General features: G+C 31.9%; 1 protein-coding gene across 1 annotated transcript; it reads right to left on the bottom strand.

Moving 5' to 3' along the window:
• Positions 1-479: 479 nt before the first annotated feature.
• Positions 480-6,007, bottom strand: LOC124918717 (ABC transporter B family member 19-like). The gene is made up of 9 exons (XM_047458765.1): positions 5,567-6,007; positions 5,435-5,489; positions 5,090-5,265; positions 4,806-5,006; positions 4,468-4,727; positions 4,059-4,375; positions 2,941-3,984; positions 2,619-2,860; positions 480-1,798 (listed from the first exon to the last, which is right to left on the bottom strand). The coding sequence occupies exons 1-9, from the start codon at positions 5,807-5,809 to the stop codon at positions 590-592; spliced, it is 3,747 nt and encodes a 1,248-aa protein (XP_047314721.1). The 5' UTR covers positions 5,810-6,007; the 3' UTR covers positions 480-589.
• Between the last annotated feature and the right edge of the window lie 21,036 nt (positions 6,008-27,043).

Here is a 27,043-nt window from a genome sequence, read left to right as displayed (position 1 = left end):
TTATGCCTTTGCATGTCTTATCTCCTTAGCATGCATACCTTTTAGGTTTTGTAATAATAGAAAATAAATTATTATTATTATTATTATTATTATTATTATTATTGAGAACAACATGAGAAAAAAGGTCATCCATGTGATATATTCCTAATATACACAAAGGTGGGTCCTTCTCCAATTCATATATAGATATATATTATTATTATTATTATATTTAGAAGATTTGAATTATATCTCTTTTGCTTTTATTTCACTACATATATTCTATTGGGTCCAAATCCATGTGATCTCCAACTAACACAAACACAAACATGTTAACCTTTCCCTTGGGAATTTTATAAGCTGTTTACTTTGTACTTGTCGGCCTTCTACAATATAAAGAAGTAGCCAGCTTTCTATTATTATTTTAATTTAAATTAAAAGGAAAGTAATTTTCACAAACGTAGTCTCTATATGATATATATGAACCCCTTGAACTTTAATAATAAACAGATAATAATAATTAGCAAAGATGAACATTAATAATAATTTAAAAGTTCATATGCATCTACGTACAACTATCACCATTCAAACCTTTTATTAGGTTAACAAGTTATATATGGTGGTGTTGGAGTTGTAAAAGCCTCGAATAGGCCCCTTCGGGTCGGCTAATAAGATCGCCATGGCTACCTTGTTCCACAATTCTCCCGTCTTGTATAACCGCGATATTATCGACCCCCCTAATAGTTGATAGTCGATGAGCCACCACCACGGTTGTTCTTCCCCTCATTAGCCTCTCGAGTGCCTCTTGTAACACACATTCCGACTCTGCGTCAAGTGCACTCGTTGCCTCGTCTAGTAGTAAAACTCTCGGGTCCTTTAGTACAGCTCGAGCTATCGCAATCCTCTGTTTTTGACCTCCTGATAATTGAACCCCTCTTTCTCCCACTGGCGTTTTGTATCCTTCGGGGAGTGCACTTACGAACGTGTGCACGTTCGCGGCGCGAGCCGCCTCGGTTACTTCGGCCTCGGTTGCTCCCTCTTTTCCGTACGCGATGTTTTCGAATATACTCGCTGCGAAAAGAACTGGCTCTTGTTGGACTAAACCAATCTTTTGTCTTAAAGATTTCAAGTTCAATTTGCGGATATCTTTGCCGTCGATCATGACTTTTCCGGATAAGGGGTCATAGAATCGCTCAATTAACGCGATTACCGAGCTCTTCCCGGAGCCACTTGATCCAACCAGAGCCTGACTATGGCCGGATCGGATTCTCAGGTTGAAGTCCTTAAAAACGACAACGTCAGGCCTCGATGGGTACACGAACTCGACGCGGCGGAGTTCAATTTCGCCGCGGATGGATTCAACGGTTTCGGATTCGGGGTCGTCGGGTTCGATTTTGGTCTGACGGTCGAGGATTGAGAAGACCGATCCGACAGCTTCCCCTCCCCGGATTATTTCGGGAGCAAGACTGACGGTTTCCGCAACTGAATTTGCGGTGATGACTAGGACTACGAAGACTTTTATGACTTTTGAGAATGTGGAGAGACCTTTTTTAACTAGATTTGCACCGTACCATAGGATGAGAGCTTCGGAAGAATATAGAGCTAGCTGAGAGAGACCGAAGAGGATGCCGGAAGTTTGACTCCGGCGAAGACTCTGGCGCTGTGGGAGACGGAGCTCGTGACAGAAGAGGGATAGAATCTTCTCTTGTGCGTTGAAAGCAGCGACGGTTCGAATATTGCTTACTCCTTCTCCGGCTATCATGCTGGTTTTTGCATGGGCCTTGGCTGTGTCTCCGGCGAACCCTTTCAGAGAGAGTTGCTACATCAAAAATTATAAAACAATTCAAATTGTTTTTTGGTTTTTTTTTTTTAATAATGGTCAATTTTATTTGCACAAATAACTCATTCCATACTCTAATTCAAATAACTCAAGATCAAACTAGGCCTAAGTAACAAATAGGAGTTAATAATCTTTTCCCTCTGGCACCTCCATAAGAACAAAGATGGTCCCTAAATAAATGGTGCACAGAGGAAAGATAGAATTCTGTCAGGTCAACATTTACTATTGTTAATATCACATGACTAAGTTCTTTTTGGGTTTATGATCATCCCCAGTTTCGACCTCACTGGCCCGAATAAGAATGGGAAAATTAAAAAAACAAAATTAAAAATTGGGTGAAGTGAAAAGAATCTTATCTGACTGTGAAGAAGGTGGAGATAATAATAATATAATGGCAAAATAGTGATAGTTTCTTAAATGAAGAAAACAGAAAATAGTCTAACTTTTCTAATTTATTTAAAATTTTAATATATCAATTTCCTTTTAAAAATAGATATTTTGAAGGGTTCTAGTAGGGAATAGAATAGAGTAGATTACTCATATCTATCTATATATACTTAAATCTGCACTGCACTGCACTGCACTGGAATTGGAGGAAAAACACGTGATCACTCTTTTAATTTGTCGTCTTCTTCTAGAAAGAAGGCAGTGAATTTAGATTCCCTATAAATCTTTATATCCAAACAAATCCTATTTAAATTTGAGATATGTATACAAATAAATCCAATTTATTTGGAGTTTATTTAGTATTTTTATATATTATAAAAAACTGAAATGAATAACTTTTCAAATTACTTACCTGAGCAAAATTGGCGAGGACAAGAAGAGGAAAGGTAGCAAGTATGAGAAGGGAGACCCTCCATTCCACTATGAAAGCCACAATGAAGGAAGTTAAAAGGGAAGTCATATTCTGTAGTATCACAGAAATCCTCTCTGCAATAGCCGATTTCACATCCGCAGCATCTGTAGCTAACCGAGCAGCCACCAGGCTCGAGTTATGCTCCTCTTCGTCGTACCATCCCACTTCATTCCTCAATATGGCTGATAGATTAAACAAATTGTGGCTGCTGTTAATTAATCACATAATTCAAATATTTTTGAAGAAAATTTCTTGAAAATACCTGCAAGCATCATTCTCCTGACTCTAGTGGTCAGGTTTTCTCCCATGATGCTGAAGAAGTAATGTTGAATCAAATAGGCAACGACAGCATAGATGCCAGCTCCAATATAAATGAAAACATATTCCTTTGTCTTTCTCTCCATGGTCTGAGGATTAGTATAGTAGAAAACCTCAATCATATTGCTCATTACAATAGCAAAAGTAGGACCAATGAAACCAGAAAGGATCGATCCAACAGCACCCATAATAGAATAAGGCCATTCCGGCCCGTTTAATTTCAGAAGCCGACAGAAATAGCCATGAGGCGCTCGGTTCTTCCTATCGGTCTCACCATTCGATACCATCTCAATCCGACCATCCGCTCCAGTGCTGTAACAATAACTTAGATTCCTCAAGCTGCCAGACCGTAAGCTTAACGATTTAGTCGACAAAGAATGACTCAAACGCGACGATCTCGATCGCCTCGTCGAACCGCATGACAATTCCCGATTCCCCACCATTTCTTGGAATCGGATTAACGAGGAATATGCTCCGTTTTTCGCGATCAGATCTTCGTGGGTGCCCGTTTCGACAACTAGTCCTTGTTGGATGACCGAAATCGAGTCCACGTTTCTTATTGTTGAGAGGCGGTGTGCGATCACGATTGTTGTTCGGCCTACTGTGAGACGGTCGAGGGCTTCTTGGACTATGTTTTCGGAGGCAGAGTCGAGGGCGCTTGTGGCTTCGTCGAGTAGGAGGATTTTTGGGTTTTTTAACATGGCTCTTGCGATTGCGATTCTTTGCTTCTGACCACCGGAGAGTTGAACTCCTCTTTCGCCTACTTGAGTGTTGTAGCCGTTTGGGAGTAAGGTGATGAATGAGTGAGCGTTGGCTGCTGATGCTGCGGATTCGATTTCGGCTGTGGATGCATTGGGCTTTCCGTAGAGTATGTTTTCGAGTATGGTGGTTGCGAAAAGAGCTGGCTCTTGGTTCACTAAACCGATTTGATCCCTTAACCATCTTAGTTCTAGTGTCTTGATATCAAACCCATCAAGCAAAATCTCCCCTTGTTCATTAAAAAAGGAAGAATAAATATATATACATTCACATATAAGGAAAAAAACAAAAACAAATTCTTACCTTGATTAGGATCATAGAACCTCTCGATCAATGAGACAACAGTGCTCTTCCCTGATCCACTCCCACCAACAACGGCAACAGTCTTTCCAGCAGGGAATGAGATTGAGAAATCCCTAAATATGATCACATCCGGTCGAGAAGGATAACTGAAGGTCACGCTTTGGAATTTGATATTTCCATTGACTTCATCCAAGATTTTCCCATCTGACGAGTCTTGAACTATAGTAGGCTTCTGATTGATAATCTCCATAAGCTTGAAACCAGCAGCTTTACCTTTGCTAAACGCACCAAGATTCGAAAACGACTGTCCTAAGCTCCTGCGATTATTTTCATTACAAATTTGATTAACCCACATCTATCTAGAACTACAAATTCAATAAAAGGAAGAGATTCGCATTCCAAATCTTACATGCCGCCAACTATGGCGGAGAATATGGCGGTGAATGCCTTTCCTCCGTCAGTCTGTCCATTTCTGATAAAAACACCGGCATACCAGAAAACTAAAGCCCACGACATACAGGCTATTCCGTAAGTGCATCCTAATCCAAGGCCTTTAGCCATCCCAGCCTTGTATCCGAGCTTTAAGGTATGTTGTATAGCTTCTGAATAAGCATTCAAGGCTTTGCTCTCACCAACATACGAGTAAACAGTTCTAACCTGAGCAATTGCCTACAAAAGATGGCAAAACCAACGAGTTAATAGGCATTTATACAAACACATGGTAGTGAAAACTGAAGAGAGATTCACCTGTTCAGCAACTACGCCAGCATTAGCATAAGATTCACGACTCTTGGAGGTGAGGCCGGTGAGAGTGTAAGCATACAAGCCTCCGGCGAAAGCAATTCCAGGAATCACGGCCACGCTGAGCAATGCAAGTCTCCACGCTGACACAAATCCCACCACCAGTCCGGCCAAAAATGTCGACAAGTAATGAATGAAATTCCCAACCTAATTTCGTTAAAGACAGTTTATCATTCATTCATTCATTCATACTGGATCTGGATAGAAGAGAAGAAGAAGATGAGAAATACCTTCTCACTGATTGCATCTTGTACGAGCAGAGTATCGGTTGAAACGCTGAAGACGATATCTCCAGTTCTAGCATCTGTATCAAAGAAACCGACGTCCTGCTTCAACACAGCCTCCAAATACTTATTCCTTAAAGTTCCAACTTGCCTCTCTCCAGTATACATCCAACAAGCGATTTCTAGTTTATACAAACAAATACAGGAAACGTTAAACGGTACCATCACATCAATACTTAATGCCTACACCACCAACCGATCTGATGGAGATTTAAATTTGGAATTTAAACCAATAAGAAGAGATGCATTAAATGTTATCATAAACTAAAAAATATTAGATTAAGAGATCACCTGCATATGAGGATACGCAGACGATCAGTCCTAGATAGATGAAATACAGTGCGTACTGCATTAGAAATCAGATCTGAGATGTTAGAGAAAAGGATTGATGAGTTTAATGGAAATTTGTTCGGAAAAAAAAACCTTGGAGACTTCATGAGTCATTGTCTGCAAATCCATCTGGTTCTTCCCGAAGCCATTAACCATTTGTCCAAAGAGGAGGAAGAAGACAGGCATGGAGGAGCCGTGAATAACCGCACCGATGCTACCAGAGATCATAAGTAACCAATCGTACTTATCAGCGAAGGAGAATAACTGAAAAAACGGCAAACTCTGCTCCTTCTTCTCAGCTTCCGGCATTGGTTTCTGCTCTCTGTTATCCGCCATTGTAGGGAAGCAGGAGCAGCAAAGTATTCGTATGGAACGCGGAGTGATGACAATGTGTTCAGAATCAGGTGATCGTATCAGTTTTCCATATCAACGCCATTGAAGGTTGGATGCGAGGTTCTTTCAGATGGATATTAACGACGGTTATCAGAAGAAGAAGAAGAATGACACTGAAGTAGAGTTTTGAGAGAGAAGAAGAGAGAGAGTGAGTTGATGGAGAAGAGGCGTGAAGGGAAGTAGTTTTATACAGAAGAAGAGATTAACTATGCGTTGTAAAATGTGTCCACTCTCTTCAGTTAAAAAGGAATCTTTCCCTTTTTTCTATTCCGGGCAGACCGATTCCACTCGGACCCCCCGCGGCCCGTTTTCATGTCCTTGTCAAAATCTTGTGCTTTCTTCAAATTTTAGTAATAATTCATTTGGATTTTTTTCAAATAATATGTAGAGCTAGTTTGATTTTGAGTTTTAGAATTTTTATGAGTTCTTACCATATATATATATTTGAAATTTGTTTAAGGTAAATTATTAAAATATTTTTTATATTTAAAATTTAAATTTAATAAAGATAATGTAAATATATTTTAATTTAAGAAACTTATTAACATACTTACATACCAAGGTAGCTAAAATATAAAGTGACCAGAGTTTTACTTTAATAAATTTAATATTACATATTCAATTTTTATTTAAAAACGTTTTAATTTGGGGTGGAGGTCTTAGTTTTTTATATTAAAAATATTAATGAATTATTTGGTTGGATAATTATAATGATAAAGTATAATATTTCAGCAAAAAAGCATTAATTAAAAGATTATGGATTTTGAAGTGAGAAATAGTGTTAATTTTTTTACAAATATATTCTAATTAACAAAAACACATTAGTTTAAAAATTATAATTTATAAAAGAGGTTATAAGATGTTAAGTAATCCATTATAATACAATTCATCTTTCCAAGTCTCTCAAAAAAAAACCATAATAGAGTTGATGTACTATTGCCAATTTCAAAACCAATATGAACAGAATACACAAACAAAACAAAAAAATAATGTGAAAGTCATCTACTTCTTTATTCCGGTCGAAATTGGGTTGACCTGAATTGACATAAGGTAACTCGACAACCCATATATAGTTTATTTTTTATAGGATGTTGTGTTTACTCAATCATTCACTTAAATTAGTGATTTAATTTTATTCTTCTTTTGTGTTTATATCATTTTAATCTAAAATAGAGATATGATATTAATTACTCAAGTTAAATCAGATTGAGTTCTAGTTGAATCAACAATTTTGATTAAAATTTTTGAACAAACTTACTAAATAAGTTAGGTTCAGATTAATATCGTGCAATCCGCTAACCCGTCAATCTGAATCAGATCATGCATATAATTTCATTCAGCTTATTTACAAAATGTTAATATATGCTTAATATGTTTCATAATATTTAACTTATTCACCCACCAAGTATTAGTGGTAATAATCAGTGTAAGAGATCAAAATGTCACGAATTTTAGAAAACGCTTTGAGTTAAAGTACGAAACATGAAAAATAAATAAATATATATTTAACTTATTCGAATCAGTAAAGTTGTGGGTAATATTCATAGTCACTTTAGTTTATCCTTCTTATTTGTTTCAATTATCCAATTTATTCACATTTATGTAGGTTTGATTTTACTTATAGGTAGATTATTCGTTAAAATAACTAAGTCTTGAACTTTGGTCGTTTTTATTAAATATGGTTCAAACTTTGAATTATATTATATATATAGAGCTCCATCAATCATAATTTTAACCATTTAAAAAAACATTATAAATAATAAACGTTTGTTTTCATAATTTATAATATATTTTCTAACATTACATAATAAAAAAAAAATAAGATACATAATAAAAAGCGTCGGTAGGGAGTAATATACATTACTTTCTCTATAATAACATCCGGTGTTTCTTTCTTCCAACGCTTTTCAAGCGTCAGTAAAAAAGTACTAGACAAGAAATCGTGACACTGAATGAAAAGATTTCTTTAAAAACAGAAATCATGTAAATAACATCATTAAAAATGTAACAAATCATTAACTATGTTATAATTTCAGTATCTAAAATAAAATTACTAATTAAAATTCTATTATTCTTATTTATTAAATCTTTTATTTAAGATCAAAGAATATATTGATTACACTTAAGAATTGTTTTTTATATGAAGACAATGGTAGAAAAATTATTTCAGATGAATTAATGTTAAGCGTCAAACAATTTGTAAATAAATATATAATGATTTATGTTTTTATAATCTTATTATGAATTGAGTTGTGTTTTGGTACGAAACCTGATTGACTTGTAGTTAAGTGTTATTTTATATATAATTAATTGTAACTTTATGGTATGCGAAGGTGATTGAAATACTTTTTTTTTTCAAATGAGATGTTATTAGTATATTGAAATATTATTAATAAAAAAAATAAAAAATTATTAAAATAACTTAAGTGGAAAAAAATTATTAAAATTAAATTTTAAATTTATTAAAAACATCTTAAACTAAACTAAAATAAAATAAAATATAGGAAGATCATTTACCTGGTCTTGGATTAGACCAACTAGTTACTCTTTATAATAACCTCTCATTTAAAAATTATTTAAAAAATAAATCGGTGGGTTTTGTTAGGGAAATTAAACTAGAGATTTTTATATGTGATTTGGGAAAGTGGGCTTCATTGTGTTGTACTCCCTTTTTGGGACAATTAGATCTGTCTTAATGAACTATAATACTCCTAATTACTAATCATGTTTAACCTATCATTATTACAATTGATTTTGAATCAATATGGACTATTTTATGTGTTACGTCAACTTTTAATATTATAACATTTATTTATTGATATTTTGATACAAAACCATGTCCATTACAATTCATTAATACAACTTCAACCCTAATTTCACCGCTCTATTTTACTTGAGACTAAAATTAAAAATAAAAGGTGTGGAATGATATATGTGACTTCCATGTCTCATCGATTATTCTTTTGAATTTGTTTATTTGTTCGATCCACTTACAGACTACAAATGGTTTGATTATTCAATAAATCCACTTAATAACTACAAATGGAATGCCTCTCGAGATTGACCTCCTTCACATGACCTAGAAATTCAAACTAGTTATGCTATTATAAGGCATGTAAAACTTTATGATTAAGGAGACTATGGACCACATTTTTTAGACTACTCATAACAAAATTAACATGTTTAAAGGGATGTCTAGCAAAGTACAACATTGTAATGCTAAGCTTTTCCACCTAATCACTTATGATGGATGCTTTTATGGTTGTATTTTCATTTTCTATAAGAATTCCTCAAACTAATTGATTGCATAAAAATAGTCGGTTAACCATAGGGAAATAACCCTTCTAAATGTGAGATCATTTACTATTTAATTATGCTAGTATTCATTACATATATTTATGTATGTGTGAGATTAGTTATATGTTTAGAGAAATTAATTATGTGTTGAGATGATGTTAGCTTAATATGCTTACAATCATATAAAATATATTGAAAAGGTGCAATAAGAAAGCGTTGTATTCTCGTCGAAATTATAGTTTTTAACCTCACTCAATATAGTAAAAGTGTGCAAGAAATTAAATTTGAGATGTTAAAGGTTTCAAATTTAATTATCATTTAAAATAACTTTATTGAAGTGTGGACAATCTAACAAATAAAAGAAATGTCATGATTTCTATACTTATTCGGAAAATAAATTAGTAAGATCATATGAACTAAAAATTGTAAAATAAGAAGTATTTATTCAAAATGATGAAAGTAAATATGAAAAAAAAAAAAAAAGATAAACTAGAAAATGGCAAAATTAAAAATTGGTAGAAAATCGGGTGTGAAAAGAAATCATACCAAATTTTTTTTATCACCTTTGAGGTTGTAGCAATGTTTGATAATTATATTGTTGGGAGTTTGTTTTTTTATTTGTATGTGTAACTATTATTAGAAATCTTAATAATTTAAATGTGAGGGTTATAAGTTCCAATTTCATTAAAAAAAAATCGTTAAATGCGATTTTTTTTGAAATTTTAATTCAAAATCTAACTTATTGCATAATATATTTATTTTAACAATCAAATCACTTCATTCTTTAATTAAAATATCTTTCCTATTTTTTTATAAAATTAAAATTTTAAATACAAAAGTATCAATCAATTAATTTTCTTAAAAACTATTTTTATTTATAAAAACTCACTAAAACCCATTGCATAACCTACATCAAACAAACTCTTAAGAATGTTTTAACTAAAAAATAAAAACTTATGAGAAATCTTGATTGGTTTGTATTATTTCTTACTCCAGAAACTAATATTTTCACATTAATATATGTTGATCAACTAAAAAGATATAAAACAAGATAGATACAACCAAAAAAATGATAAAATAAAAATTCCAAATAGAGGGGATAACTTGTAATGGTTACAACCAAAACCAGAAGAACTTATATGGCCCTCTCTAATCTGTCACTTTAAAAAATATATATATATATATTGTTAATCATGAAAGGAAATCCGAGCTGGAAAAGGGTCTTGGATTAATATATCGTGATTAATAATGAACCTTTCAACCCTAAAACTTTTTTGTTGTCTGGCGGTGGTTATGAGCTTGACAAGTGACTCTACTCATGATTTTATAATTGTCCCAATAAATTCATTAAATATTTTGACAATAGGAATATTTATACATCTTTAATGGGGTCTACTTTAATTCATAAACATGTCTTACAATCATTTTCAATAAACAAAAATATATATTGATCTATGCTTGTTTATTATAACTAAGATAATGATAAAATGTATACATGTGTGGTAATTTATGAAATGTAATTTTTGTTTGTTACAAATTAAAACACTTACTCTTCCTCCATGAATTAATATTATTCATATAAACAAGTCACACAAACCTTGGACAAATGTTAGAGAAAAAAAAATAATGTAGAACTAATGATAATGTTTAATTAATAAGTTTCTTCTTTCTTTTTTATAATGTCAAATGGTAGATATATAAGCCTTGTTTCTCATTAAAAAAAGAAAAGATAACCTAATCACTTAAGTTACATTATATTTAAAAACTAGATTTTATTTTATAATTTATATAGGTGTTGATGTAATGATGTGCACAACATAAAATGATCTAGTCATATAAAAAAATGTCTTGTATAGTGGAGAATTTGAACATAAAAATTATAGTTAAAAAAATTCTATTAAAATTATTTACACTCTTAGTTTAAGAATTTATTTCAAGTAAAAACTTATCGTTTCAAAATTAACAATCGATACTTTGAGCAATTATTTTCTAGCGATTTAATTTAAATTTTATAAATAATTATTATATTAATTTATTTAAACATTATTATTTTTAGATGGTCAATATGAAAAGCCCATGCCTTGATTATTTTTGAACATTTGAAGAAATTAGACCCAGAGGCCCAGTCCAACTTGGCAATTTAAAATCAAAGGCAAATCCCTCAAAAGATATATACTATTATACATATATCATAGTCCATGGCCCATATTATTTTCGGTTTTATCATAATAATATATTTTTTTAATATAGTTAAACTATCTATATCATAAAAAATAAAACATAATTAATATAATTTTTAACATAAAGATATATATATATATATATATATATATATATATATTTCAATATAAAATAAACAATAAGTGTCTCAATTGGAACTGGCAATTTGGAAGATGATAGTAAAGTATAAATCTCCTAAATATATTAGGGTGAACATGATAAGAAAGATCACTTATCCATCTCAATAATAATAGTCCCTATTCATGTGCAAAATTGATTTTATTTACAAAGAATTTAAGTTAATTTCACCGTGTCAAAGATTTTATATAAAAATAAAACTTTTCAACCAACTATGATATCCTATAATAAATACTAAATTATTTTGTACCTTTCAAAATCGTTAGCATGATTAAAAGAGTGGCTCATAAAAACTCAACTCATGAGTTAATGTATAGCAATTGAAATAATAGCAATTTAGATATGCCCAATTACTGTATACCAATTTAGATATGTCCAATTACTGTATAAAATTAACCTGACGTCCGTTTAATAAAAATATACAAATGACCAAAAGAAGATTGGAGTTCTATGTAACTCCAATCTATATTGTCGGTTGAGTTTGAGTTGGGTTGACGTAGGTGCATTAACAAAATTTTAATTAAAATTCGATTCAAATCTGAATTAAACCGAAAATAACAAACTCGAACTCAGACAAACCCGACCAACCTGAAATGACTTTTTACGATTAAAATTAATTTTTTATTATTTAACAAAATCATTAAATATAAAATTTAAAATACATAATAATAATATTTAATTTAAAAAAAACAAAACTGACCTAAATATGATCATTATGTTCATAAGTTTAACTATTCAAATTTAAAGTCTACAATTGTTTAAAAAAATTCAAGTTCAATCTCCACTTTCCCATTGTTGTATACTTTTTAGAATCATTTGATCCATCTCTATCGTGCACGTTTATGAATAAACTCATAATATTTGAGTCAAATCATTTAACTGGACCAATTCACCTTAGTATTTTCTACGATTAGTTAATATCCTTTGGTTTCGGGTTTCGGGGTGGACTATTTCACTCTCAACCCGGGTTGACTCAAACCTAACCCAATTTATTTTTTTCATATCAAATTTTGGGTCTAACCCGACTTGACCCGAACTTGAAAACCTCCAACCCAAACTAAATATTTTTCGTGTCAACTCGTGTCGGATTGATGTGTTGAGTTAATTTTTGACACCCTTATTCCAATCATAGTTCAAGCCTCATAGGATAAAAACGTTCAAATTTCAAGCCCGATAATTAAGCATATTCTCAGATCCCAATTTAACTTGGTAAGGCTTGAATTTTAGTGTTCCAAAATTTTGGAGTTATAAAAGTATCACCTTTTATGGTATTTAAGTCGTCAAGTCAAATAATAAATTATAATAACTCATTTTGGTCTAGTTCGAACTAGAGTTATTCAAATAATCGAATTATTTAGATAATAATTATGGTTAATTGTTAGATAAAATAAGACTGGTTCAACTAAACCTAACTTAAAATAAACTTTCAATGCAGGAACAAGGAACCGAACCGGAACCAGCTAAAGAAAACCAACCGGTCAAGCTACCAAACCGATCAAGAATACTTGGAACGTGACCGCACAAAGAAAGGATCGGCCAAAGCTTAAAACCGAATCATCAAATAGCCGATCATCCAAAAGGCAGAGAAACAACCGGAAGAAGTCCGGTTACATTACTCATACCAAAAGCCTTTCGGCTAAGTCAAGCGGCCGACCAGTACAAGAAGACAATTTGGGTATCTGTTGAGAATGATACCAAAGGAACAGACTGAATACTTCCATATCCATGCAAGTCTGAGGAAAGACTGTAGGCTGCAGAAAACAGTACTACCGGATCCTTCTACTTCGGGATAAGCCAGAAAGGAAATCTTCCAAGTACAGACAACTGTCCAACAGACAGTGCCTACATCAAGTAAAAGACAAACCCGGCAGGTTTGTCTTACAAACCGGAAGAACAGACCGGCAGGTCTGAGACAGAATACCAGGTCTGAGGAAGCGACCGCAGGACTGAACCTCTGAAACACTGAATCACTGCACCTCTGCTCAGCCAATCAGATTCAAGGAAGTGAAATATGACCGTTGGCATATTTCACCTATAAAAGGAGGCAGTTGCAGAAGAGTAAATGTAAGACATTAAGAGACAACAGTGTGATATTGAGATTTTAAGAGACACATTATTGAGATAACAAGCGCTAAGAGCATTTACTACAAGTGATAAGAGTGTGCTGTTTTATAAAGCCTAAGTGTTGAAAGTTAAAGTGTGTTTTACAATTTCGGTGTAAATTGTAAGAGTGTTATCGAGCAGGAAATAAGTCTCGATCGGCTTGTACTTGTATTCCTTAGTGAATATCCTTCTCGCGGTTTCGAGAGGATGGGGTGACGTAGGAGTTTTATCTCCGAACATCCATAAAATCTGTCTTGTCATTTACTTTCTGACGGCTTCATTATCTAACCGACTAACTTAACCACACCGCTCCAAACCGACTCTATACTAACCATACCGAATATCCAGATTACCGAAACCGACCCACCATTTCCAAATCTCCATCATCTGAAACCGGCCTTGTCTATCAAACAAGTGTGCTGCTTCAACCTGAAAGCAAACCTCTTCCGCGCTTGAACCTAGTTCAAGGGCTTGTGACAGGTTGTGTAGTATTGAAACCCCGGTGTTAATCTCTAACCAGATTAACCACCATCCTTCGAGTGTGAACCGCTAACCGGTCCAACCCCCGGTTCCCCAGCGGCGACCTAGATCCTAACATTAATGATTTGAAAGAGATGTGATTATTTTTTATAAAATAAACTTAAAATGTATTAATATATAATAATAAAATAAAAAATAATAATTTAAAATAAAAAATATTTTAATATTTTAAATAATAATAATAATATTTAAATAAGTTATACCAACCAGTTAACTCGTCAATTGCTGGCCAGTTCTTCCATAAGCTGCTAGATCCGGGAAATTTGATGGAATAACCCTAATAAGAGGGTTATTTCCACTTTTAACATGTCATTAATAATTTTATCATTTTTGACCTTTTGCCTCAGTTTTACCCTTTATTAAAAAAAAAAAAAAATTGATTTTCCCCTTTCTTCTTCCCTTCTTTCGTTCTCCTTCCCTCTCACTCTTTTCAACTCTCTCTCTTTTCAACTCTCCCCCTCCTCCGTCTTCGACCGATCCAGCCTCCCTCTCCCCGACGACGAAAAGCTCCCGAAACATCAACGGCGATCCAAATCCATGTAACCCTTCCTCTCCCCCGACCTCCGACGAGCCCTTGACGAAAAGCAGAACGACTATCCATTGAAGGTAAGTTTAGGGTTTTATCTTATATTCCATGCATGCTGAAATGGAAGAATGGTTTAGTGTTTATTGTTTAGGTTTAGGTTTAGGTTTAGATTTATTGGCTGTTGCAGGTTGTCGAAGGCGAATGCGCATCTGTCGCCTGCGAATGCGCATCTGTCGCCTGCGAATGCGCATCTGTCGCCTGCGAATGCGCATCTGTCGCCTGCGACAAATGCGCATTCGCAGGCGACAGATGCATTTTTCGCCAGATGCATTTTTCGCCTACGACCTTTTGTTTACTTGGTTGTTTGTACAAACAATGTTAGTTTGCTTTCTGACATTGTGATTTACTTATCAGATAACTCAGCACAAGTAAATCACAATAGGTGACTGAAAAATACTAGGCTAAACAATCCATTTTCTGCAGATGGTTTCACCGTTATATTTGCCAAAGCTAGAGATGAAAAGAAAACCAGCGGTACTTCCGGCGCCACCGCCCCTCCTCAATCCACATCAAATTATCAGTACCCTTCAGCGGTGTATGTCTAAAGATCATACCTTTATAAAATTCATGGGATTCACACCCTTAATTCATTTATTCATTTGCAGGAGAAGAAAACTAGGTTTTGCTGTTTTTGAGATCAAGATCACCATGATTATAAGATAGATGATGATGATGGTGTCTTTATGGATGATGATGATCATCATGGCCGATGGCTCATAAAAGAGAGATAACAATGGATCAATCAATATGCATGTGTATTAATTAAAACGCTTGTGCTTGCCCGGCTCTAGTTTTTTTTTTTTTTTTTTAAGAACTCTTTTTATCTTATAATTAATTAATTCTTTCTTTAATATGGATTCTCCATGCATGGATAAATCATTGGTTAGATCGATCGATAGATCTCTATTCTAATTAGGCTAGTTAGAAACAATTTGTTCATATCATTAATTATTAATTAATAGAGATGATTTCTTATAATCTAATGGTTCATTCATTAATCATAATCAAAATACTTGAAATTTAATAATTTAATGAGCAAATGTTTCTATTGCTCCTGGATTAATGAAAAGATTATCACTGTTTATAAGCATTGTTCATACCATTAGTAGTGATTTGATATATGTTGTAGGTTTCCAAAGAAGGGTTTCTTAAAAAGTTGATAAATGGGTTAAAAAAACAAGAACAAAGTAGCTAGAAACAATTTGTTTATACCATAAATACGAAATAATTAAAAACATAAATTAACCTTAATCAAACCACTAAAAATTTAATTAAAGTAACAAAACAGAGCAAGATGAATCATAGCCATCATTCCTCCATAAGCACCGGACAACATAGAAGAAGAAGACCGGTTATTTCCATCTTCGTCCGGTGACATAACTTTCACTACCATCTTTTGTCCAAGTTGGCAATGACCAGAAGCGCCACTAATGAAATAAAACAACCCAGAACGTTCAAACTCAATTTTTGTATGACCATTGTTAGAAAACGAAATGGGTCTTGTTGAATTGCAGTTATTGAACTCTTTTTCAGTCACCTCCATTACAGAGTCCTTCTTGTACCGAAAACCTGAAAAACAGACCACCCATTAACTCAGCACAAGTATTTTAACTCATAGTAGTCATCCAACCCAAGACCTTCAATATCAACATACTACATAAAGGGTCATTCCCACTTGTGCTGAATTATCTGATAAGTAAATCACAATGTCAGAAAGCAAACTAACATTGTTTGTACAAACAACCAAGTAAACAAAAGGTCGCAGGCGAAAAATGCATCTGGCAAAAAATGCATCTGTCGCCTGCGAATGCGCATCTGTCGCAGGCGACAGATGCGCATTCGTCTGCGACAGATGCGCATTCGCAGGCGACAGATGCGCATCTGTCGCAGGCGACAGTTGCGTATTCGTCTGCGACAGATGCGCATCTGTCGCAGGCGACAGATGCGCATTCGCAGGCGACAGATGCACATTCGCCTTCGACAACCTGCAATAACCAATAAATCTAAACCTAAACCTAAACCATTCTTCCATTTCAGCATGCATGGAATATAAGATAAAACCTTAAACTTACCTTCAATGGATAGTCGTTCTGCTTTTCGTCAGGGGCTCGTCGGAGGTCGGGGGAGAGGAAGGGTTACATGGGTTTGGATCGTCGTTGATGTTTCGGGAGCTTTTCGTCGTCGGGGAGAGGGAGGCTGGATCGGTCGAAGACGGAGGAGGGGGAGAGTTGAAAAGAGTGAGAGGGAAGGAGAACGAAAGAAGGGAAGAAGAAAGGGGAAAACCAATTTTTTTTTTTTTTTTTTTAATAAAGGGTAAAACTTGGCAAAAGGTCAAAAATGATAAAATTATTAATGACATGTTAAAAGTGGAAATAACCCTCCTATGAGGGTTATTCAATCAAATTTCCCCTAGATCCATTTGTTTTTTTAGCCCTTCTTTTATTCAAACAATTAATTTACAAATTACAAAACTAAAATAAAACTGACATCACAAATAAAATCCTGACATTTCTTTATTTGAAAATAACATATAATTTCATCCGCTTCATTTATTGCTTTTACAACTACTTTTTTTTTTTCATTTTTATTTCGATTTGAAATCCTAACTATTCCTAGGCATATAATAGGAACATATTGTTGTGACAAAATTTAAATGCGTGATAGAATTGGAATATGATGCTGGTTTTCTCGAATGTCAATAAACAACTAATCAAAACAATTTATTTATTTATTTTTAGATAGAAAACTGAATGATCACTTTTAAAAATCAAAATTTGCATAATTGAATATTTTTCATCACAGTTATTTTCGAGATAAATTAAGAGTACACTTTATTAATACATTATGATTTGTTAAGAGTTACTAACAATATATGTATAAATACAAGTTAAACCTGTCTGAATTGAATTGTAGAAAATTTTGCTAATTAATTTATGATTATTTTACAAAAACAACATGTGATAATTAATAGATAATGTAAATCACGTCAAGATAAGCGTGCTTGTTTTATGTTTTCAGGCTTACATTTTGGTAAGGTGTACTATCCTCTATATAAAGTATAATTATATGTACAATAAATTAGAAAGATGGTTTGGTTGATTGATATTTATATATACAATATTAATTAGGTATAACCTACCTTATAAGGAATATAATATTATATCTACCCACACTAATTACAAGAATGCATAAACAATTATAAAACATAATATTCTTATTTAACTCTTAATTTTATAAAATTATTAAAAATTTAATTTTTTTATTATATTTTAATATAAAGTAATAATAATAAATTATATCCAGATATTATTTTAAATTTAAAAGTGTTTAATTTTCAAATTTAAATAATAATAATAATAATAATAAATACACTGTTACTTTTTTATTTGATTTTTTAATTTATATACTTTTTATCTCTATAAAAAAAATTATATTATCTTAATTATAAAATTTGTTAATGCGATAATTTTTTTATATAATTAAATATAATAATTATTTAAAAATAATAATAATGTTAATTAAAAATAATAGTCATATATAAAATTAATTTATAAAATAAAATTGTATTTCATTATTAATAAATAATATTTATAATTAATTATATAAATTACATATATTTTTATTTTTATTATTATTTATTAATACAACTTATATCTATATAATTTATTTCTAAAACTAATTTATAATTATAACATTTTAATTTCAAATATTTTATTTTATACAAATATTTATAATAATGAATAAATTTCAAAATTAAACATTAATTAATATATAAATAAATTTTATTTATATAATTATATAAATTAAATTATAAAAAAATTATATATAAAATAATGTAAACTATATAGTAATATTATTTATTTTAAAAATATATTTATAAAATAATTATATATTATTTTTTTTATAAAATTCCATCTAATTAATAATAACCAAACAAACACAAAATAATAAAACATATATAATTTATATATATATATATATATATATATATATATATATATATATATTTTACTCCCAACTAAAAAATAATAACTTATATAATTTATATCTCATAATACCTCATTATAATTTATAATGTAACAAAACAATATGTGAGTCAATTAATAGAATGTATTATGATATATATTTTTTCTCTAAAAAGGGAGTGAAGATATAATATTATTTTTAGTTTATTAGGATAATATTTATTTTTTTTATTTAATAGGATATAAAAGTAAGAAGATTATTGGATGAAATTATAAAATATCATCTATTTTTCTTATGAGGATTTTTCTTACTTTTTAAAGTTTTTTTCATTAAATATTATAATTAAATATTATAATGATAGTGTGAAATTATTTAAGAAAGTGAGAAAAAAAAATAACAAAAGAAATTAGTGAAAAGTATAAAACCTTTAAAATCATTTAATAATGATTAGTTATAACATATATGTGTTTTATACTTAGTTTATCCTAACTTCAAAATATAAATATTATATATTAAATAAAAAAGATTAATATTAACCATAAATATTATACTACTAAATTATTATACAAATGAGTAAGGATAGAAATAAAAATTTAATGACAGGAATGATATCGGGAATAATGTAACAATACGTGATTAGACTTGAAAATGTAATTTTCCACTTTATTATATTTAAGTCCAATGTGTTTTCATATTATTTTCGACACAATTCATGAAACCAAATTTTCGTTCTTTATTATTACTCTATAAAAATATCATAATACTATTAACACATTAGTTAAATCTTGTGAAGGGTGTGATCTTTAAGATCTGGCCTCTTAATATCTATCCTAAAACATATACATTATAAAAAATATGAAAATTGGAGTATAATCTATATATAAATGTGTCAATTGCGAGTGACCTTTGATATATGTTCTTCATTTATCAGTCTAAATCCCCGTCATGTCTCCTTAATTAGGTCAAAATATTTTGCACTTATGATAATTATTTTTGAATTTTTATTAACTAATAATAAGTAGGCAAAAATAATTTATTTATCATCTTTTAATATATTATTCAAAATTTGTTAAATATTATTGAACCTAACCAGAAAAATTATGTAGTATCTTTATCTCTAATATTGTATCAAAGCGTTATTAAAGAAAAAAATACCTATCGAAAGTATATTACGGTTAAGCTAAAAAAAATAGACTGTTATATAGAAAAGTAACTCTTAGGAGAGAAAAATAAATAACAAATAAAAATAGAGAAAAATAATGATTTTTTTGTGACATGTGGTGAGATTCTATATTATCATGCCTTTAAAATTTTCACTAAAATGAGACTCTAATTAGAATCTAACCTCCCATGTTAGAAAAATAAATAAACAAAACAGAAATTTTAAATTATTTTACATCTCTTAAGGAAAACAATTATTAGCAGAAAGAAAATATTTATTAAAATTTTAATAATTAATGGGTTTTAAATGTTATGGACTTATTTTTTGGGATTGTTTGAATGAGTCTGGGTTCAGAATAAATATTTTTATTAACATATTTTAAAATTAGTTTTTAATCTTAAAACATATTTATAATACATAGATTTATTTATTAATATATAAAAACAATATGCATAGTTATTTTAATATGTATTAATTAATAAATAAACATATTTATTCTAAATTGAAATCTATAGAATCAACACAATTAGTGTTTTTGATCCAACTCAAAAAGTGCTCTAGCACAAGCCTCCAAATAAAGATCCAAATACAGGATTATTTATGATATTTAAACATACAATTTACTCTTATTCAAAAATAAAATCTTTGTGGCAACTTAGAGAGTAAATTAATAATAAAAACATACATTTATTTATTTTATTATAAAAAACGACTATTTAAATTAGCGCTCTTATATGATCTTATCTAAGACATATTTTTTATTACTCTATTTATTATGAATGAATTTGTATCAATAAAATTATTTAATTTTTTTCACTATTATAGAAGGCAACTAACCTAACCTACGCAATGAAGGATAAGAAAATAAGACAACGAATTTGAGGTGACTTTGCCTATTTTTAAAAATAAATTATATATATATATATATATATATATATATATATATATATTATCCATTCTTTCACTCTCTTCTCTTCATTTCTCTCTTCGGCGTCTTTTCAGTTTTCTCTTCGGCAAAACCTCTTTTTTTTTTATTCGGCGTCTTCGTCTTCTTCAGTTAGCGATTCCGACAACATCAATTCAGCGTTTTCGTCTTGTTCCTTCTTCTTCAGATTAAAAGTTCGAAATGGTAAGTCACTTCCGTCTGCTTCGTTTTCGTTTCTCCTCGTCACTAAACCTATGTCTCTTCGTCTTCGTTTCAGGAAAAGATTATTCCTACATCCAAAAGGTAAAATATTCCGATACATTTTATGCTTATTTGATGTTAGGGTTTATCGTTTTTCGATTAGGGTAGGGTTGCGATTAGCATTTCTTGATTAGGATTTTGCGATCCCGATATATTGTATGATTGTTTGATATTTTGATCCCGATATATTAATTGCATGCATGTTTGATGTTAGGGTTTAGCAATTAGGAAGATTTTTGGTTGGAGCTGCTGAAAATATGTTTTTGTTTGGGCGAACCACTAAATCTGTTTTTACTTTTCGAATGATTTTTTCCCGAAAATTTTACTTTCGAGAGAAAAATATCCTGAAAATAAATCTTTCGGGACGTTTTCTCTCCCGAAAGTTTCATTTTCAGGACGTTTTGTTCTCGAAAGATTCATTTTCGGGAGAGAAAGATCCATTATTGGGAGATTTTCTCCCGAAAATAGATATTTCGGAACGATTTGTTCCCAAAATATACATTTCCAGGACGTTATCTCTCCCGAAAATGGATATTTTGGGACATTTTCTCTCATAAAAATGAGTCTTTCATGATGTTTTCTCTCCCAAACATGAATCTTTTGGGACGTTTTCTCTCCCGAAAGTTTCATTTTCAGGACGTTTGGTTATTGAAAAATTTATTTTTGGGAGATTTTCTCCCAAAAATGGATCTTTCGGGACGATTTATTCACAAAATATACATTTCCGAATGTTATCTCTCACAAAAATGTATATTTCGGGACATTTTCTCTCCCGAAAATGAGTATTTCAGGACGTTTTCCTCCCAAACATGAATCTTTCAGGACGATTTGTTCCTAAAATGTACATTTTCGGGACGTTTTCTCTCCCGAAAATGGATATTTTTAGACGTTTCCTCTCCCGATAACGAGTCTTTAGGGACGTTTTCTCTCCCAAACATGAATCTTCCGGGATGATTTGTTCCTGAAATGTATATTTTCGGGACGTTTTTCCCCCCGAAAATGGATCTTTTAGGAGTTTTCTCTCCATAGACATAAAATGCTTGCCATTATTGAGATGCTGGTGTGCCTTTTTTTTGGAGATGCTTCTATGTCATTGTTTTTGGGACGTTTTCTCTCCATAAAAATAAAATGCTTCTTGTAGTTATGTCATGTTGATTTCTTTTGTTCAGATGCTTCTATGCCTTTGTTTGGAGATGCTTTTATGCTTTTGTCTCCATGATTATGTTCCTTAATAGCTTTTATGTCGTTGATAACAAAAGAACAATTTTCTTTAGATTTTGCTTCAAGGTGTTGAACCTCCTACATAAATGGGGTTAGACTATTGTAACATTTTTTTCTTCCACAAACATATCTAAATTGTAAATGTTGGTGATAGTTTGATACCCAAGCTTAATATCTTTACGCCACCGGTCCATGATATAATACATTGATACCTCATTCATCCTCATTTTTTTCAACACAACCATGATATGCCTACACAAAATATCTCTGAATTCAAACATTTAACATTAACATTTAATATTGTAGTCTAGTTCGGTATAGTGCACTTTGTAAGAAATTTTCTTAAATGTTCTCCATTAACACCCAAAATGTGTTCCTTAACTTGAAATATTAAATTTGCCATTTCCTCTTTCAATACTAAGATATCATAGAACAACACCTCCTAAATTGTTTTTGGACCAACCTAAATATATGTTGAGTGTAGAAGCTTTGGAATTTCATTTCAAAGGCATAATCACTCACAATTGGTATAATAAAATTAATCGATTGAAAATTCAATTTCTTTTTTTTCTCAATATTCTTCAATAGAGCCCTATCATATTGCTCAACGAATTATTTCAGGGATATTTTGGATTGCACATAGTCATCAAAGAAGTCGTTCAAAATTTCACTCCGTTAAGATGTGGACATCCCTGCCCAAAACTGTCATTTCACATAAACATGTATCCATTTAGGTCTTCCCAAAAATAAAGAATGTAATTAGTCATTATCTTCAAACTGACAATCATCTAATAGTCTCATCCAACCGTCTTCGCATTGTTCAATAGTAATGGAGTTGTATACAATGTTTTTCAACATTTTTTGTATTAGTTTGTATTCAACATGGCTTCAAAATTTTGTAGGAAGTTTCTTCATGATATGCTACAAATAAAAATGATGATGAGCTTTAGGAAATACCTTCTCAATTGCAATTGTCATTGTAAGCATGAAAATACCTTAATTTTCAAATAATATTATTACTTTTAATAATATTAAAATATTATTTTGAATTTTTATATTTAAAATAACTCAAAGAAGAAATTAAAACCTAATTAAGGGTTAATTATTATGATTAAATCATAATTAGGAAAATCGTTCAAAATTCCAAAAATAATTTGAGGATAAAATATTGTATTTCTTTTACCCAAATTAGACCAAAGAAGATGTTAAAAATATTTAAATGTGATTTAATCATGAATTATGTTTAATTCAAGACTTAAAGCAATTAAATAAAATACCCCAAAGTTCTCAAAATACCCAAAAACAAAAATAGAATATGATCATAATTTTTATTATGATTCTAAAAATTATTTTTGTTAATTTTTTTGTGAAGAAAAAATGTAAAAAAAAGAAATTAAAATCAATTTTTAATAACCTTTTTAATAAAAATAAAATATGGTAATCTAGTGTAGCCGAAATTATTTTTAATCTTTGCAGCAGTATTTTGGACCATCAGATGAGCGCTCAGGCTTTATCCAACAGCCTAGACGCTCTCATGCAACCCGCTAAAACGGATCAAGCGCACGCCTGCCACACCCGATCAACTAACGGGACAGACTAACCCTGTTAGTCAAATGAGCTGACCGCTAACAGACCCAACGGAACCCCGCGTTCCGTCACGCCAAACAACGTCGTCCAACCCGTCTTCTTCGCTGGAATCGTGACCTCACTAGATTCAAGATCATCGCCCTGACGATTCTTCCAAAAGCTCCATATTCCTCCACAAACGATCAAATCTCTTGAATTTCGTCCACGTGATCCTCTTATTCCCGCCAGAAAGACGCCCTTATCCTCCAGCCTTATTCTATCTAGATAAGGCTACCACGATTGAGGATAAATTTAGGGATAAGATCGTCGACGACCGAGAGACTTAACTAGCAACCGAGAAATCTGACCAAGAAAATTGACTTAGAACCGATAATCCCATGACCGAATTTTCTGACCTGGGACCGGTTTTCTTTAGCTCCGACTGAGGACCAAGACCGATGTTCTTGAGGAAGGACCCAGCCCCGCGACTGATGGTTTTAACCTAGAACTGTGGAGACCGACCGAGTTTTTTTAAACTTAAGACCGAGTCCTCCACTTAGCTTAGGACCAATTTTTCTAACATAGGACCGAGCCTCCTAGACCTAGGATCGATGATTAGGACCGAGTTTCCTAGATCTAGGACCAAAAAAACTAACCTTAACCTTAGACTTAGGACCGATAGCTGCATAACCCTAAGACAACACCTGGACCGGAAGACTTGACATGGGACCGAGCCTCCTAGGTCTAGGATCGACCAACCTGAGTTTGGGACTGAGCTCTCTAGTCTTTTGACCCATACGACCCAAACCATGGTCCGAACCACCCTGGTATTGATCGAGCCCGACCGAGCCTAAATAGGCCAACCCGAACCCAGACCTCTAAGGCCTGTTTGGTTCCACTTTTCAAAATTCAAAGTTATTTTTGTAATTTTAGAACCTGAACCCATCTTAAAATAAAGGTCAGAAAATTATATATTTTATATTTTTGGGATGTTTCCTAAGTCAATGTTTTGGGTAAGGCCCTGTTTGTAATTTATTTTTAAATTTTAACATTCTCTAATGATATTTTCAGGTTTTGTTAAATCTAAATACCAACGCAACAGAAACACACCACTTTTAAATAATTTTGTACAGTTATTCAAACCCCTCCTTATTTAGGACCATTAGATTACTAATTAAAAGTAATAAGTGTTACAAATAGATTTATAAAAGCCATACTTTGTTTATTTTAGAAGAATTCTTGAAAACCGTCATTAGGCGGGCGTAGAGGACATAGCGCGAAAGTCATTTCCCGAGCGTAAATAGACCACGAACCACCCTTTTTCAAAAAATCTTGTATAAATACGTTTATACACGTATCATTTTATTTATTTTTATAAAATCACTTGACGACTTTGATTTTTAAATAAATAATCTTATAAGTTAGTTATGTTTGATTAATTTAAATCGGGTTCTACTTAAATTGTTATTTAGCCTCTCAAATTATTTAAATTTGAACAAGGGATTAATTATTTTTACATAATTAATTTCTTATCGTTCCAGATATTTTCAAAATCTTTTAAAAACTAAATGTTTCATTTTAAAAGATGTATGACACGCAAACCGAGGTTGAAACGAATCGAACCTCGAGCCACCTTGCGATATGATATTTCCCTCCCATATTTCCACGTGTCTGCCTCGTCGCGTCGTGTGCTAAGCTATGGGACCTCGGGGGTAGAAAGATTGTTTTGGGGGTTACAACCATGGATCGACATTGGTCTATGAAGATGACATTTAGAGGTCGATCAAGCATACATTCCAACCAAGTTGTGAACAACCAAGTGAAAGACTATGAATCTTCACTTGACAATAAGCCATATCCAAGTAAAATGGATTGACCATGATGATTGACCTCGATAAATAGAGCAAAGAGCATGTCATAGCGATTTGTCAAATAGGTTGTATCGAAAGTGATAACATCATAGAAATACTCATAGGCAGTCATGCACCTTTCATCTGCCCAAAACCCATTTTTAATTCGGGATTCCTCGTATAAATCAATCAAGTAGAAAAAAGTTAGAGTTCCTGGTTCGCATTCTTAAAAAATAATTAGTGAGTGTTTCAGCATCCCCACTCCCTAACCTAAACTATCGTGCTTCTGTAATGTAATTTCTACATGTTCTCTCATCAAAAGACATGTCATCATACCTTCAGCTTCCACTACAAGTGAGTGATACGTTTTGGCCACAGTTATTCCAACTTCATCGTTTGTATACAATCTCCTCTTTGCAATTCCGTCTATTACTTTGTAGGATATAGTATGTCGTATCTTCTTAAGGCTTAATGGATGGTTGTGCTCAAGACATACACTTATTATAACATATTCCCCTTCATTCCGAACAACTACATTAATCTTAGCTTTACAGTTTATCTTAGTTGTAGGTCTACGTTGAAACTTTGTTTTGGCCCTCGATTCATTCATACAATTCTTGGCACAACCAATGTTGAAGTATTTCTTCTTATCACCTACATTTTTGGTCCCTAACTTGTTGACGCAAAATCCAATTGAGTGGGCATATGATATGTAAAAATCACGAACTTTTTCTTCGGAGGAAAATGTCATTCCAACATTGAGAATTTTACTACGAAAGGTGATTCCAAATTGGTCATTTTCGGAACATAATTGTACATTTTGGGACAAAAATGTAAATTTTTGGGACAATCTTAAAATGTCAATTTTTTGGACAGAATTGTTAAGTTTTAGGATAGAATTCTCGAAAAGTATATTTTTAGGACACAAATGTCAATATTTGGGATATTATTGTAAAGTTTCGGGAATTAATTATCCTTTTCGGGACACAAATGTCAAATTTTGGGACATAATTGTAATGTTTCAGGACAAAATTATCTTGAAATGTCCCGAAATGTACATTTTTGGGGAATAATATTATATTTTTGGGACAAAATTATAAAGTTTCAAGATAGAATCTTCCCAGAATTATCCCAAAATGTACATTTTCGGAATAGAGATGTAGATTTTCGGAACAGAATCTTCCTGAAATGTCTCGAAATCTCCTAAACTATCACATTTCGGGATATTTATGCACATTTTCTCCCGAATATACACATTCACTAGCTCCAACCAAAAATCTCCCCAAACATCAGATTCAATTACAGCATCAACTTCTCGATAGGTTGCTAACAAAGAAATCGG

Source organism: Impatiens glandulifera, chromosome 1 (genome assembly GCF_907164915.1).
Source record: "Impatiens glandulifera chromosome 1, dImpGla2.1, whole genome shotgun sequence".
In the NCBI taxonomy this organism is placed as follows: domain Eukaryota; kingdom Viridiplantae; phylum Streptophyta; class Magnoliopsida; order Ericales; family Balsaminaceae; genus Impatiens; species Impatiens glandulifera.
Note: the sequence above shows the minus strand (reverse complement) of the source record. Positions and strands in the feature narration are given on the sequence as shown.

What these genes read in the sequence shown, in the direction of transcription:
- LOC124918717 (XM_047458765.1), bottom strand. Translation starts at nt 5,809, where the DNA reads ATGGCGGATAACAGAGAGCAGAAACCAATGCCGGAAGCTGAGAAGAAG. An exon ending in TGACTCATGAAGTCTCCAAG is followed by an intron (nt 5,490 to 5,566) that starts GTTTTTTTTTCC and finishes TTTCTAATGCAG; the next exon opens with TACGCACTGTATTTCATCTA. An exon ending in CTGGCGTAGTTGCTGAACAG is followed by an intron (nt 4,728 to 4,805) that starts GTGAATCTCTCT and finishes CATCTTTTGTAG; the next exon opens with GCAATTGCTCAGGTTAGAAC.